Source organism: Pezoporus occidentalis, unplaced genomic scaffold (genome assembly GCF_034315485.1).
Source record: "Pezoporus occidentalis ecotype Australia unplaced genomic scaffold, CSIRO_AGI_Poc_V1 ctg87, whole genome shotgun sequence".
Taxonomy (NCBI): Eukaryota; Metazoa; Chordata; class Aves; order Psittaciformes; family Psittacidae; genus Pezoporus; species Pezoporus occidentalis.
The window spans coordinates 427839-444883 of NW_026916231.1; the positions used below are offsets into that span (position 1 = coordinate 427839).

The 17045-nt window shown below is 38.0% G+C and overlaps 1 protein-coding gene across 2 annotated transcripts in view; it reads right to left on the bottom strand.

The window, feature by feature from the left end:
• Positions 1-301: 301 nt before the first annotated feature.
• PTDSS1 (phosphatidylserine synthase 1) overlaps positions 302-17045 on the bottom strand; it is a 29585-nt gene continuing 12841 nt past the window's right edge. The window contains exons 6-13 of one of the 2 annotated variants that reach the window (XM_062604600.1): positions 14207-14358; positions 12066-12207; positions 10353-10465; positions 8626-8691; positions 4279-4378; positions 3098-3166; positions 2498-2567; positions 302-768 (exon numbers count right to left, since the gene is read on the bottom strand). In XM_062604600.1, coding sequence (XP_062460584.1) covers positions 659-768; positions 2498-2567; positions 3098-3166; positions 4279-4378; positions 8626-8691; positions 10353-10465; positions 12066-12207; positions 14207-14358 — 822 coding nt within the window. In that variant the 3' untranslated portion in view covers positions 302-658. Of the gene's footprint in view, positions 772-2497; positions 2568-3097; positions 3167-4278; positions 4379-8625; positions 8692-10352; positions 10466-12065; positions 12208-14206; positions 14359-17045 lie in introns of both variants that reach the window. The other variant, XM_062604599.1, reaches the window with a different exon arrangement.

The window sequence follows — 17045 nt, forward strand, 5'->3', positions numbered from 1 at the left end:
AACAGGTTTTTATATAAGTATTTTAAAACCTTAAAAAAAAGAAAAAAAAAATCAAATGTGTAACAATCAAGCAGAAGGACAATGCACCCATTCCTTCATTGGTAAAATCTCATCACCAGGTCTAAAGAGCCTTTTACATAAAAGCAAGCAGATAAGTATGGAAATTTTAAATACTTACTGTTGTATAGAAAAGTTTAGTTGTGAGACTGAGAAAGAAGGGCAGAGTTGCTTTTAGTCAAAGGATTGCATACTCTTCTAGAAAATAACAAAAACATAGTAAACCAAACCAAATCAAATCAACTATGCCAACTGACTATCAGTTTACTAGCCTTTAAGATATTAAAAATGCACTTGCAACACCTGAACACAAAACAGGGTGTACCTGCTATGACAAAATTACTTTCCTTTCCAGCACACTCTTCATTAGCTTTTGGTGCCACAGGCTGAAGAAACTAGATTTAAATCAGTGAACGGCAAGTGTCAGCAGGCAATGATCACCACTACACTGGTGGTTCCATCCTGATCATCCTTCTCCTCCAACACGTCCTTTCTTTAATCTTTAAATTTAAAAATCAATCTTCGGTTTGGAAATTCAGAGCCATGTCTGATTTTCTTTGTCACTTCTGGTCACACTGTAGGGTATCTTCAGAAACCGTTCTTACTTCTTGCCAATTCCATTCGTTACTTTTGATTTGGAGTGGCGATTCCTCCTTCTAGATGAATGGCTTTCACTATTGACTGAATGTTTTGGTGGACTATTGTCAGCACCTGCTGAAAGGGAAACATTTTTTTTTTTTACTATATATTTTACACTGTGGAGCTGTTGTCCAAAAGACAGTAAGGCTATCTAAAGCTACAGTGTTTACAAGTACAGATTTCAAGCTAATGCAAACTGGTTGATACACTCCATCTAGTGGCCTATTTTTTTTTAATAAAAATTCTTAAGACTTCTGTAAAATTCTTCCTCCAAAATAAAAATAAAAGTGGAAGTTTGCTATAGCAGGATACAGTGCTGAAACATCCTCCATGTTAAATGGCATCAGTAATTAAGCCTCCATATTTTTATTACTGGCAGGTGCTACTACCAGAAATTAAAAATTATGGAAGAGAGGTCACAGATTCTTGTAAGATTATATTTCTTGTTTTCAGTCTTTCATATGACAGACCATAGAATTGTAGAATGGTTTGGGTTGGAAGAGACCTTCAAGATCATCCGCTTCCAACCCCCCCTGCCATGGACAGGGACTCCTTCCATTAGACCAGGCTGCACCAAGTCCCATCCAACCTGGTCTTAAACACTGCCAGGGATAGGACAGCCACAGCTTCTCTGGGCAACCTGTGCCAATGTCTCACCACCCTCATAGTGAAGAGCTTCTTCCTAATGTCTGATCTAAATCTACTCTCTTTCAGTTTAAAACTATTCCACCTTGCCCTATCGTTACATGCCCTTGTAAAAACTCTCTCTCCAGACTTTTTGTAGGCCCCTTTAGGTATTGGAAAACTGTTATAAGGTCTCCCGTGATCCTCCTCTTCTCCAGTCTGAACAAGCTCAACTCTTCTATTTGACTCTGAGAAAGCAGAGGTTGACAATGGGGACTGAAACAAAAATTCAGGAGGAAAAGATGAAAGAGGCTGAAGTTTGTAATTAATATATAACAGAAAATCATAGAAAGATTTACTTGGCCTAAATTCTCTGGCATATATAAGCGGGGCAGGGGGGGTGGTGCAGAAATTAAGTTCAAGCAATTTTCCTCCAAAGTACAAAAAAAACCCACAAATTTACTACACTGAGAATAAATATCAGCATCCAGAAAAAACATGTATGAAATAGAAGGCAGCTCTGCTGTAGGTGCTTTTCAAGCCTATGATAAATAAGAAATTGTTTTTAATGATACAAACACATGAAGCATAAACTCTGAGAAATAACTTCCAAGTGGGAATCCTGATAATTGCTCAGTAAGTAAGACCACACTATAGAGTTAATGGAGGAGGCAGGTAACTTACCTTTCCTACACTAGAGGGCAGTTAAGTCAGAGAAGTAGGCTGCTTTTGCTGTTTGTGACCATCAGCACTACATTGACTAGGCAAGTGTCAGTTAAGAACACAAGCTCCAGGGCATTCTTGACCGTTTCTTAACGAGCAGGACCAAAACCACAATTCATATTCATGTTTCAAATCAAACACACAAGGTTCAGAGAAAAAAAAAAAAACAACTGTCCACAACAGTTATGAAATGCATAATAACCTAACATGAATGGCTTGGAATAACAGCAGAAAAATTCAGCTGCTTCATTAAAAAAAAAAAAATGTATTTCTAAGAGTTAGAAGAGAAAAAGCTGCAAAGCAGAATAGCTCTGCGGATGACAGATCTGTATAACTCCTGCATAGATGTTTAAATAGGTCCAGTCGTCTGCAAGGTAAGTTTCTCAAGCCTCATTTCCTAGTGTTGAGTCTTAATGCTACCACTTTGAGAATACAGAAGCAAAAGTGACAATACCTTTACTGAATTTAGAATGAAGCCAGGAAGCATCTGGACTGTATGGGCTGTCTTCACTTTCTGATAAGGTCTGCAAAAACAAGGACACACGTCATCGGGATGCTCATGGCTCCTGTGATCAGCACTTCTCCTGTTTGCAATGAGACTTGTAAACTTAAACGGTGACAGAAGTCCTCATAAAACATTCAGCCAGTACTTAGGACTTTTTGCTTTCTAGTTAAAAGGTACAACATAAATGATACAATAAGAACTCAGCACCTGCCATGTAATTTCTTATGTAACCAAGTATTCTTAATATTCCCCTAGCATTTCACCTGTACAATGGGAACATTAGCTAACCATTCATCCCTGAAAGCTTTGCTAAAATTACAGCCTCATGTTGAGTAACTAAGAGGACAGCATTCTTTAGAAACCACAGTCTAATCTGGGATCTACCCAAGGCCCTCTGAATTCAGAGTTCTTTCTATTGACTTCAGCTACACTCTAGGCCATCCTGCCCTCACCCTCATTTATACTAGCTCTGGTAAAGAATTCTAATATCTATGAGCATAGCAGTATTAACTCTGGTATAAAACAAAACTGGGCTTCTTAATAAAGTACCTTTTCTCGGAGGCCATAGTACTCTGCATACCAAACCATGCCATATAAACACAGGAAAGTTGTAAAGGCCTAAACAAGGAAAGAGAAGAAAAATAATCTGTAAAACTTCTTTCCAAATTTATTGCTGGTTCAAGGTCTCAGAGTCCCTGGAGATTCTACATTCAGAGACTCACGCTCTTTCTCTCTTCATCTTTTGACAGCATGAGTAAGACTCATGCTTCAGCTGCAAGGTACACATACATTCTGCCACCGTGGGGTGTGCAGACCAATTCTCGGCAGAACCATGAGAATACATACACATCACCCACACGCATGCATTATGGCTCTTGTCTTCACCCGGTACAGTCATCATACAAAGGCACTTGTATGTATATCAGGGACAACCAGTGTGCGAGAAAAACTAATTCTCCTTCAGGCTGGGTTACATGTTTGGTTTTGTGGTGCTCTGATCTCAGGAAGCAATTCAATGCTTTTCTGAAGTTTCAGGAATAAAATTGTCATGCTAAAGAAGAGAACAACACAATCCGACTCCCTATTACCTGTTCAAACTGTTCCCAACTAGAAGGGAGTACTTATCTGTCAGCCAATTATAAATGCCTTATTTTTCACTGATGATTAAAAATGTGTTTGGCATCAGAGTTACAAGTATGGCAAGACAGACATCCATTTACTGTTATAAAATGGGCATTTCCTGCTGCATTTGCAGTAATCACACTAAAGCACAGAAAGCTGCAGGCTGAGCGAGAATGATTTGCCTGATAAAACAGGGTTCTTTATGTCATTGTAAGACTTCAGTGTGAAACAACCTGCATTACTTATTAATGTTACTCATTAACTCCTGTTCCTTTCCCGTGGATACTATAGCAAGTACGACTAAAGTTAGCTTCATTCAAACTCATATTTTATCTCATAAAGCACCCTAAAACTACTGTTTGTTTAATCATTAAACACTGTTAAAGTGACTATATTCTGCTATTTGAATAAATAAGAAAAGTTATTCTAGTCCCTTTAAAGTGTGTTCTAAACAAACTAGCATTTGCTTTTCCTAGTACATGCACAGAGCTCTTTACTGGAATTCTCCCCACAATGATCCCCTGCTGCAATGTTCCAGAGAGGAAACTCTTTAGATGCTTTCAATGCTTTTGCCATGCTTTATGTTTCACATGAGAAATCTCACTTACCACACAGAGAAGCCAAAACACAACGTACAGTATTTGTGTTTTGGAAAAAAGATCCTGTCCAAACTTTATGCACACAATAGCTTCAAGGAAAGCAATAACCCTGTGGGTAAATGAAAGACAGAGGAGGGGGTAGAGTGGTTACAAACACTGAGGATTTAACTCACATGTTCACAACCCAGACCCCAGATCATCGACAATAAACAAGCACTACTCTCTAGCAAGCACTCCCAACACCACCATTAATTGAAATTCTTTGGGAAATTTATTTTTCTTTCTATAATTTTCATCAGCATGAACAGCATACAAAAAGTGATCAGCTGGCAGTTCACAATTCCATGAGCCTCTGTTTGTCCAGGGAACAAACAGGAGTGTGAGCCAACACCAGAGATTTCTATTTATACCTACCACCGTGCTTCAACCCTCAGCAGACATAAATTTCTCTTCTATACTGAACAAGCAACAGACTCCCTGTTGGGAGAACTAGAACTGTGCTTTGGGTATTTCATTACTGGATGTAAATTTACTACAATTCTAAATAGGCTACTTGGCTTAATTTTCTCACTAAAATCCATCTGAATTAACATGAAAAAGCATTTAAAATTCTCCGAGAATCCACGCATTTGCTCTGGTTTATGTGTAAACTCAGGATCCACAATATAGTAATCAGAGGTTTTCAGGAAAAATCTGAGAGGAAATACTACAGTATTTACTTTCCTCTCTGGCACTGTAAGAATAAAACCAAGTATTTCTGGCTCTCTCCCTGTTATCAGATGTGTGCATCTTTTCAGGCTCAAAGCTATGGAGGCTTGTCCACCACTTCATACAATAGGTCATGAATCTATCACCTGCCATGGAAATATATTTAATTTGTATAGGTCCTGGACAAAAAAAAAATTACGTATTTTTAACAAATACCAGTGTAGAAACATGACTGGTGCAGGAAGAGTGTAGAAAATTGACTCTTCTCAAGCTGAAGCAAATCATGAACTATTAATCTTATAGAAGTTTAATACTTGCTCAATAATGTTCATATGTGCTACCTTGAAGACACATGCATGAAAACTACTCCTCAAACACATGCGGGCACACTTAACATCAGGTCAAGTTCTCCAGTCACCCAAACACACCACCACCAGACACATTCTCTACCAGCACTCTCCATGACCAGAGAGCTGTCAAAAATGGTTCTCGTGCTTGGCAGACAGGACCTAGCTCCTTCCATGAAGGAGGGAGGAAAGATGTGTGCATGACTTAACCACTGGTTTTGTAGAGATGGTCTTGGTGAAAATAACAAATGATGGCTTTCTCTGTATCATCTAATGTGATTTACAGCACAATGAGTGGGGCCAAAATTAAGAATCATGGAATTAATGCCTTATTGACCAATACTGCAAGTACATATTAGTAAAAACTTGAGAGCAGTGTTACTCTACTGGATCACCAATTATTTTTCTTTCTTGGCTTTATACTATTCTTACTGATCAAGCTGCAGATTAGAAAATAGTTAAACTGAACTCCAGCAGCGGTAACAAAGACCACCACCAGGAAACAACCATATGATGGCATGATATACTAGAAGGTGTAAAACAATAGGCTACTTTCAACAAGGACTCAAAAAATTATACAACTGTGTGCTGCATTTATACATTCTTTCCATTGTTCTTGTCAAGAATGCTTGGGTTAAGCACATTGTACAACAGGACAGCTCTTACAGTTAAAGAGGTGGCAAATCGAAAGACGGAAGAATGCTAACAATGGAAAGTATTAGTGTCCTACTGAAGGGTCATGAGAATACTCCATAGAATTAAAGACACTAAGTGTTTATTCAGCCAAAATGGCCTTATAACATCCTAACAGATATCCCTTTTTGAAAGGCTTCACCTTAATGAAAATGGTGTAGTTTCCAGAAGAGCTGTTGCACTGGCCTTGTTTATGCCTTGTATCACTGACTGTCCATCTATTGAGAGTGCTGCTACAGTATATGTTGAGTCATAGAGCACAGTTTCGTACTAATCAAGACACTAATTTTAATTATTCCCATGGTTAGGCTGTTACAAATTCAGTTTGTGCCTTTAGAAGTGTCTTAATTAACACAGCTACGAGTATTCTATATAATTGCTTCTAATTGCTTCAGAAATTATATTCTGGGTAATTAATCTTCTGGGAAATCCCTACTTTTCCAACAGACAACAGGAACTCCTGGTGTTACTCTGTTTTTTTCTGCAAATTAAAGAAATAAGCAGTATCAAGGATAATACTCCATGCACACTTCCCGCAATTAGATGGGACTATAGATGAATATTCTGTTGAAGTTCTTGTTATGAGATTATAAAAAAATATTTGAGCATCTATTTATTGACATGTGACATTAATATGTTCAGAGAGAGCTTTGAATCAAGGATAAGGGTTTCTGCAATACTTAATTTTTTAGAGCCAGAAAGTAAACATTCAGCATCGTATTTCCCTTTGGTTTCCAAAGGAATATGTTTACACTCTTTCTCTTGGATGAAACAGAAATGCATCTTTCTTAATGCAGAACTTGAAAATTCTTCCCCCAGAATTAAAAAATCATTTAAATGTGTCTGGTATAAAACTCTAAAATTACCATCTATAGTTGAGAAAATTTCCTCTTTCATATAAATATCTCAATTCCTAAACTGTTTACAGATTTCAGTAACATGGCTATTCAAACATGGCTCTCCAAAATATTAATACAGTTGATCTGCAACTACTAAGATGTTTTTGCACAAACAGAGCAAGGTTATTTGATTCTGATTGTAAATTAAATAGTAATATTAACTGTGCAATTAATGAGTTACCTTCAGTACTAAAAGCATGCTCCATACCAAACCCAGAAAGACAGGTTACTCTGCCAGAATCACTTGAAAAGTTCCTTTTTAAGGAGTGTGTATTTTACAGACCCTCTTTAGGAATCATAATGTGTGTTTTGAGGAGAGGGATCCTCCTTAAATAAGGAGTTTTAGGCTTACAGAAACTACTATCAACTCCTACACAGCACCAGTAAAACTAGACAAGAACAGTTACCACCTTTTGTATGTAAATGGATGTTACAGTCCTGAGTTTAATACAGTAAGGAAGGTGGCAAGTCAGTGAAAGAGGTTGAATATTTAAGCCCAGTCAAACCCAGGAAGACGTGTCACCTTGTCCAGGGTACATTAAAGCAAGAGTAGAAACCCCTTCAATTACACTGCAGTATGCTTTGCTCTCATCTCAACTGAATGTTAAGAAAGGGATATTCTTTATCATGGTGTAGTGCATGTGGAAACAAGGCTTCCAGCCCAGCACTATTCCTACAAACTTCGTAACGTTTCAAAGACTAACAGTAAAGATAAGGTAAGTTCGCCCAGAGCACTGTCTCTAAACTAGATCTAAGTATTTAATGGCTCATTGAAATGCCATTCCAATCTAAAACAGTACTAGATTCTTCTATTAAACATGAAAATGGTTCAGACAATTCTGGAAATCAAACATGCACTAATCTTGACAAAGAGAATGAAATGGCTGGTTTTATTTAGAATAACTGCCATCAGAAATTAGCTTCTTGAATACTTTCTTAAAATACATTTTTTTTTTTTTTAAGATGTGATTTAGGATCTTGTATGTTGTTTTCTCTTGTGTAAGCTTCCAAGCCCTAAATCAAAAGGGACACTACTACACTGCTTTATTTACAAGAAGCTTTTGCAATGCTACAATAGCATACGCTTCAGGTTTCCAGAACAGTAAGTTTTAGTCAAGCCATCTGGAGAAGGAAGTTCTCACCAGAAGCAATCATGCAAACTCTTCATTTAATGGTCTCCTCCAAGAGATATGTTGAAAGACATTGTAAGTAACCATTATTTGTAGTATCATTCCTTTCCCTCTTTGAGAATAGAATAGAAATAGATGATAACTATGGTTTGTTTCACTGTCTCCTGTTGTGATTCCACTAACAGTAGCAATGCCCACCTTGATAGCCAGGTAAACACTGCTCTGATGACAGGCAAGTGGTAGAAGCAAAAGCTTTATCCTTCTCACCTGACTGAGAATATGGGCAGCAAAGCCAATGCTACTTTGAAAGAGCCTAGCTTTATCCAGCAGTTTCTAGTTCTTCTTTCTGTTCTTCTCCTTACTCATTCCATCATTTCCCATGTTATACCTCCAAATCCAGAATTTTCCTTTCCTCTGAACTTGCAAAAAGAAAAAAAAATAAAGAAAATCTCTCTATACTGTTCCTTTATACTAAAACCAACACAAGACAAGGACTGGCTTCATGCAAAGCCTGTTCCTGTGCTGGACTCACACTGAACATTTGTCCAAGGGCTTTAAGAATGCATCAAGAACACTTACCCGAACACCCAGCACTGAGTTCCCACCCTCTTGCACTGTGTATCTGTGAGGTATGCATAGTATTGCCTGAGAAGGAAAATGAGAAAGTTCTTCAGAGGATTTACATTTGGAAAACAAGTTTATGTTACAAATGTATCTATACTGAAAATGAAGGGCTGATGGTTAAAATCACATGCACTCATGCTGGATGTTTACCAGATGGCTTCAACTCTAGTAGAACCTATTACTGCATAGATCAAATAGCTCGAAACAACACAGAAAATCCTGAGAGCACGGACTGGGAAAGCACCCAAACTAGTAGGCTAACAAAGCTATATATTTGTCTCCTGCCTCTCCACTGAATCTCCAATTCTTCTGGGCAAAGTGCAACATCTTTGGAAGAATTAAGAGAATTCCCCACTTCTTCCACAGTCTTTAACTTATTAACAATTGCATTTTCTTGAGAGTTACAAGTTTGAATCTTGAAAGAAACTGAACATAGCTACTCCATGTCCTGGGTGAGTGGTCTAACCACTGGCATGTTTTCCTCTCAATAACAGAAAAGAATTTCTCACTAATTTCAAATCAGTCTGCAGATCATTCTGCTCTGTTCTTTATGCTCCCAAATTTTAGGATCTTAGAGGGGGGGATTCCAAAGAAGCGAAACCAAAGCTGTTCTTATCAGTCTCTGATTTCCAATGACAGATAAGACAGACAAATACTATTAATCCAACAATAAAGGGATTGTTTAAGAATAAAGACTTCAATAGGATGGCAAGTGCCATTAAACACTTAAAAGCTCACCTTTAGGTGCTTTAAGGATGTTTAAAGTGATTTAATTAACAGTGTGAAATCACTGCGCATAACTTCATTAAGCCTAACGTTAACAGCTGTATTTTGGGAATAAACCAATTCATGGTTGCCATTTAACTGTTCAAAGTAACATCACTTTACTCATGAATGGTAAATACCCTGCCTCTTAACTTCAGCACTGTGTGCATTCTATCTACCTCCAGCTATGTCACAGGACAAAAAAAGACAATTCTATTAACAATGTGAAATACTGTGCATGACTAAAAGCAGGTTAGTGTTTTTATAAAACTATTAACACCGCATATATACTGTTGTGTTACTCGGAATATGGTAATGCTCTGTCTTTTCACATAACATGCTAATATTTCCAGTAGACAAACAGAATAAGCATATCAGAAGAACCAACAACTCCTATTTTTCCTCATCTACATTTCTGTGAGCACCTGATTCACCAGCTTGGATATTTTCACACACAGACCTCAAGGATAAGATATGCAGCTAACTCACGAAACAGGGAGATGATCACAGAATCCTAAGGGTTGGAAGGGACCTCAAAAGATCATCTAGTCCAACCCTCCTGCAAGAGCAGGGTAACCTAGAGTACATCACACAGGAACTTGTCCAGGCGGGCCTTGAATATCTCCAACGTAGGAGACTCCACAACCCCCCTGGGCAAAAATGATATACAAACAGAAGATAGAACAGGATGGCTCTGCATCCCTATGGAAACACATTTGTACACATTATACCTTATTAATTTACTTGTCAGAAAATACACTTTACTGAAAAGCAATGACTGTTTTGCTGTTCTGTGGTAGCAAAAGCATAGATTTCCTGAAATGTGCTGTACTTGCCCACAAACTATTGCAGTTCTTGGGTGCCTAGAAGTCAGACTACTTTAAACTGAAGAACAACCAACATGGCAACAAAATTACCTTACAGTGGGCGCTGTAATGATTCCTATGAAGAGAATTCTCCCCCAGCTTAAAGGGTGGCTTGCTTGGAACACAAAGATATGTTTCAGAAAGAATGTGTTCAACTCAGTCAGCTAGGGAAAAAAAAATAAAAAAATGTTAGCCAATAGCATACAAGTTATGTGTATGTACAGATATTAATATGGAAACTAAAACACAGAAGGAAAACTATTTATGCCCCACTATAGCCCTGCTGGTTAGATCAAGGATTCCTGCTCTAGGACAAGCACGGAATACACCAGTAAACCAATGACTCATCCCCTAGACACCTCTGTGAAAGTATTCACTCTCTTTCCAGAAACTCATTAAGGGACCAGACACTAATTCACACTGCAGAGGTCTTTTAATAACTTTCATATCTTAAATCAGGGTAAATAACTGAGGCAAATTTGGTAGAGAAGAGAGCATTAAATGGAAAAAAAAACCAAACAAAAACAAACAAACAAACAAACAAAACAAACAAAAAACAATAATAGAAAACCCCCAAACCAGAACAAAAATCACCACCACAAAAAAACAACAAAAAAAAAAGTGTATCAAACACTTCCAATTCTCCTTTTAAAAACTCAATTCAGCAGACTAAAGAGACATTTTAGTGAAGACTGCTAGTATTTGCATGGCCAAAACAGTTGAGACGTATCATACTCTTACTAGATCAAGGCCAGAATTCCAAGTATCAGTGATCCATTCAACAGTCAACAGGAAAGAAAAACAACCACCACCAAAAAAAACCTCCAAAACACAAACACACCAAAATAAAAAAAAAAACAAAACCCACACAACCAAACCAAACAAAAAATTCGCCCACCCTAAAAACCCCACTGTATAGCTGTCGTGGTTTAAACCCAGCCAGACAAGCTTGTTCACTCACTCCCCCCCCTTCTTGCCCTCCCCCTACTCCCAGAGGGACAGAGAGGAGAATCAAAAAGAATGCAACTCCCACAGGTTGAGATAAGAACAGTTTAAGTAACTAAGGTATAACACAAATCACTACTGCTACCACCAATAATAATAATGATAAAGGGAATAACAAGGGAAGAGAATACAACACCTCATCACCAGCCAACCGAAAACTCGCCCCCCCAGCCCGACCAAGCAACAATCGATACCTCCTCCAACCCCGCAGTCCCTAGCCCTTCCGGGTAACCCTCAGTTACATCCTGGGCATGACGTGCTGTGGTATGGAATACCTCTTTGGCTAGCTTGGGTCAGGTGTCCTGTCTCTGCTTCCTCCCGGCTTCCCCTCCTCCCTGGCAGAGCATGAGGCTCAGAAAAGTCCTTGCCCAGACCAAAACATCAGTGTTATCAGCTCTGTTCCCAGGCCGAAAGTAAAAAACACAGCACTGCACCAGCTACCAAGAAGGAGAAAAATGACTGCTACTGCTGAACCCAGGACAATAGCGGTTCTTAAAACTGCATCAATTGCAAAGAGCAATCTGATGACCAGTATAGCAATCTGTAACATTTGGGTTTTCTTCCCCCACAGATTCTGCAATTGCACTTCTGAACTATCATGTAACTCCTGTGAACAATGCCCTGACCAATTCTGTATTATCAATTCCTTTATCTGTGTATTTCAATGACAGACATACATTGCATTAGAGGATCTTCTGGCCAAACACAGCCAGTAAGTAACTGAGCTGATAGCAGCTTTGATTTCACAGAATTTCTTACCTGCCAAATGATCATGAAAAGGTAGATTCCAGCCACTCTTTGAAATGAAGACTTAGGGTCAAACCAGCGGACATAGGTCCAGCTGGCTGGCGTGAACTGTAATACAGCTCTTTTGATTTTCCCTGTGGTCGTGTGAATGTCCCTAAAAAAAGAAAATAGCTGGAGTAAATATGACGAACATGCAAGGTGAAAAAAAATAATAATTAAAAAAAAATGCAATAACCATGTTACTGGTGTTTTGGAACAATCACACTGTTCTGCTGGACAGCAGAGAAGTTCACAGACACCACAGCGTACCAGGCAAGGGTGAATTAAGAAATATAATCTATTAGGCATTTCAGTAAGGGTACATTCCACTCTGAAGTCCACCCTCCTCTACCCTCAGTCAGTAACTAACTACAAAACATACCTATCATTCTCCCCATGAAGGGAAAAAATGAGGATTGCAATGCTGCAACTCCTTTGGAAAAATTAAAGGGTACTTCTTCCTAATCTATGCTGTCATTGCTCATATCCCAAAGGCTCCTTGTTCTACGGCTCACCAACATCAACCCTTCAAGAATCTGTCAGATTCATTACTCATTAATTGTAGGAGGGGCTGGCTCCACAAGTCTAAAACAGTGCACTTCCAGCACACACAACCCCTGATGTTCTGACATTAGAGGCATGCAAATCTTCTGAAGAGATCCGATAGCACTGTTAAAAGCTAGAAGGCTTTTAAATTCCCTTTTGAAAAGGGATGTGAATGGCAGTTCATCTGGCAGAAGTGTTACTAGTTTTTGGTTTTGATAACATTAATTCAGATGAGAAACAGCATTCATAGGATGGGGAGTCTAAGAAAAACTCAAGTTTCCTTTTCTGAAGGAAGACTAGCAAGGCTACAAAAGTCAGTCTTCACCCTGTTATTTCCCTGGCTCTTCTGGACAAAAAAAATAACTAAAAGATATTCAGATTTGATATTTCTGATATCTGTGTTCCTTTAGGCTAGTAGGATCTTAGAAAATGGGGAACCTTCTAATCCTTAAGATCTGTGTTTATTCAGCGAAGAAAAAAAATAAACAAAAAAAAACACAACAAAAGGGCAAATGCAAAAGCTTCTTATTCTATGCAGCTCCTGTTCATATTAAAGATCAAAAAATATACCCATGCACGTAAAAGAATGGTAGGAAAAATTACGTCACAAAGACAGTAAAGACTAGCCCTGCCACAGGTATTCTGCTGCTTTTTCAGTGAACTCTCTAAAAACAGAGGGACCAACAACTCTGATGAAAATGCAGGAAAACTGAATCGAGACTGAAGGCTGAATGGTTCTCAGAGCAGCTAACAAATTTGTGAGTAAGAAAAGCAAGCAGTACAGAAGTTCATGTAGGATACAAATTTGGAAGCCAAGATTTGAGCTCCTTTTCCATCCCCCAAAGCAATATCCTTTGGCTTTGTACTTGATCTGTTTCATCCGTACCATTGGGAACATGCAGGTAACTACCCCTGCCACCAACTGGCAGGGAAGGCAGGAGAGGGACAAAAAGCTATGGATGAAACTGGACAGCTAGGAACTATACTTAGTAGGACAGAAGCTGTGGCCCTTTTAACACAACAAATGCCGCTTTATTTTGCAATTACTCCATTTGTTTTAGAGGATCAGCAATGGAGTAAGACAATTCACAGCAAAGGTACAATCAGCCTGATTATTCTTCTGCAGTAATAGCTAGTGCTGACAAGATTGCCACACTAATGCCTCATCAAGGTGAGCCCAAATCTAGTTTAAAAATATCATATAATGAGAAAACAATTACAGTTTTTTTCACTGCCTTCTTCAAAGTTTTGCTTACACAAAATGAGCTGAAAATGCGAACAGCTTTATTACTTCATATTTTCATTTGACATTAATGCTTGTAACTTAGATTGCAATGGAAAATTATATATACATAACCATATTTACAAATATATGTTGCACAGTAGCATTACTATGAGATGGATTTTTTAAATTTAAAATAAACCTACAGCACTGCCAGCACATGTAGATGCATGCCCCCTCTACACCACAGAGCACTTTAGATATGCAAAGAAGGAGGTCTATTTCCCAAGGAAATTAATTTCATATTATAACATTAAACATAATGTTTATTTTAATTTAGACCTACTTGAAGCTTGCCCAGTGATAGGTCCTCATCTCCAAGAAACGACAAACTACCATGCCCAACCAGATGCCACCCCCGTTACAAAGCAGGATGTCCAAAATTACTTGATCCCACCAGCATTCAGCAAAATTAGGCAGAAGGTGCATGAAGAAGAGCTACAGAATACAGCAAAAAGATTCTGGGTGAGGAACAGTACAGAATTCACACAAATTCACTTTTCAAGTACACATTCAAAAATCAGCTTTTCAGTACATGTCATACTTCAAGGACATGAGCCACAATCACTGAAATTTGATGGGCATCCTTCCATTAACTTCAGAAGGCCTTGGATCAAACCACAAAAGACATCAGAGGTTTCCTTCTCACTGTTCCCTGTTGGGGCTATGTGTACATAAGGATATCAGGTAGCACTTGGCCTCTCAAAAGATGATACACAAAACATTCATAGAAATGCATGAAACAAGCAAAACTACTGCATTCCCTGGGGAAAGAAAGTGTTTTGTGCTAAACTGAAGAGCATCTTTGGTTTATTCTTGATAAATAGTTTTAAGAATGTTTTCTAAACCAGCAACAAGATGCAATAAGCAAAATGAATGCATTTGTAACAACTGTCAGTATTAAGCATATTGGAGTTCAGGGCTTAAGACTTGTTTTATTTCAAAACTCTTTCATTTACTATTTTTAGGAAATCGAGTGACTGTAAAAAGATTGAGACATCACCAATATTTCAGAGACTACAAACTTTGCTACTACACTTGATTCAGAATGGCTCAAGTTTGAGGAGATATTCCTGCTTGGTCTATGCTAAACACTGATGATGAAGGTACTTATATGATTAAGATACTGGAAAAAAAGCCAGAAATGAACCAACATCAGATTTTAAAGCTGACACCGACTGGACATTCAGTTTCTTAAGTATTTCCCCTGGAAACTTCAGAAATCATTTACCTCTGAAGAAATCTGTTTCTTTCTGAATACCACTATGAGGCATTAGTAAGGCAATTAAATGTATTTATAGATATATTTGATGACTTTGCACTTTTATAGTGTGAAGAACAAGTGGCCAGAGTTAAGGCAGGATGTAAACATGCTACTGAGAGGTAGCAAGGGATTCAGCACCTCTCACTGTCCTTGAAGAGAAAATAATATCCTCTATTCTACAGGGAAAAATCACAACAACCAAAAAATAGGCTGAAAAAATTAGCTGTGGACTGGATATCAAGACAGCCATGTGTTAAAGCAGTCCCATTGGAATCCTCAAGGAGATGCTTAACAAAACACAGAGCAAAATAATTAATACTCTTACTTCCAGAAAAACAGTACCATTTTTGTCAATTAATGTACATACACTGTGGCTGTGGAACATCACTGGTATGACTTCGTAATAAAGTATCTTTTGTTAACAGATGTATAAATATTAAAAAAAAACCAACCAAACAACCCAGATCCAGGAAAAGGAACAAGGTTTTCTGTAAACAGCAATGAATACTGGACCATTTATAATAAATTACAGTGACCAATATAGGCCATGACAGTTCCTGTGAAAACTCTTGCAAAAGTTTATCAAAGCAACTCGGTTTTCTTTGACAAAGCAATGGAAATTTCAACCTGTAGAAAAGAAAATCTGACTTTCTCTTCATGCCCCAAGCTATACAAAGTTGCTGATTGTCTTGCTACGTTTTCCCTTTCATATTTTAAACTAATTTAATCTGAAAGGGGCAGTAGGCTACAAATCTCAATCTCCAATAATCCAGCCAAACCCATCAGAAATTATAGATAACAAGGTAGCAAAAAACAGCACAGAGGTGTTAGCCAGACTATCTCTAAGGTGCTGTTTTCTCAGAATGAGACACCAAGGTCTGCCTGTATCCCAAATTCAATCTGATAGCATGAAGCATGAGCCAAGTGTCCCATTTCAGAACAGGGAGCCAGCTGAAATCCATTAATGTTAACAGGAGATGCATAGCTAAATCCCTGTGTAACTGCCCTGATAACTTCTGTAGGTTTCCAATGACTCTCCTGAATTAACTAATTCATTAAAAATCCATCTGAGTGGTGATAACCTCTCTATATGTTGAACCTTACCCAACACACTGTCTGTTCCAATAATCTGCTTTTCAACAACAGGGAATACTAGACACCCCATGTGGTATCAAATTGAAGATGATGGTTGTGCGATGATCAACTGAATGATAAGAGTACATGTGAAACAAATCCAAATTTATTCTTTTCCAGAGGGAAAAAATTAGTACAATAACCAGCAAAGTTGTTTTTTTACAGATGGGAACTTGTGAAATTCCAGTCTTAAGTAGTTTCAAAATAGCTCAGAAAACAGCATAACCTTCAATGTCACAGAATAAAAATGTGTTTCAAAATACTGGTGCCATGAGTTCCTTTTCAAAACTCAGAAGACTTTATACAAGTAAATCTTTATCTGTGCTTCTGACTGATAAATGCCTTGTCAGGTGAGCCAGGCATTCTCAAGACAGCAGCCTTTATAGAAAACTATGATTTTAAAGATCAAATTCAGGTGTTTACACCCACACTTACTAAGTGTGACAGGTTAGACCATGCTGTCCCAAAAGCAGAGTCTAAACTGGATTTTCAATTTTTTTCCTCTGAAGTGCCCAATCAAAAAATTCAATGAAATTAAACTCTTTTATAGAAATGCATCCTCAGGTCTGACATGACACATATTCTACTAATCAAGCTCTAAGTTACATGCAAATGAAAATAATTAGAGTAGCAATTAATCAGCTTGAATTCTTAAAACAGGTCTAGCAATAGGAACCACTAGTCCAAGCAACAGTTAATTGACTGAAGCAAGTCAAGTATTTTTTCT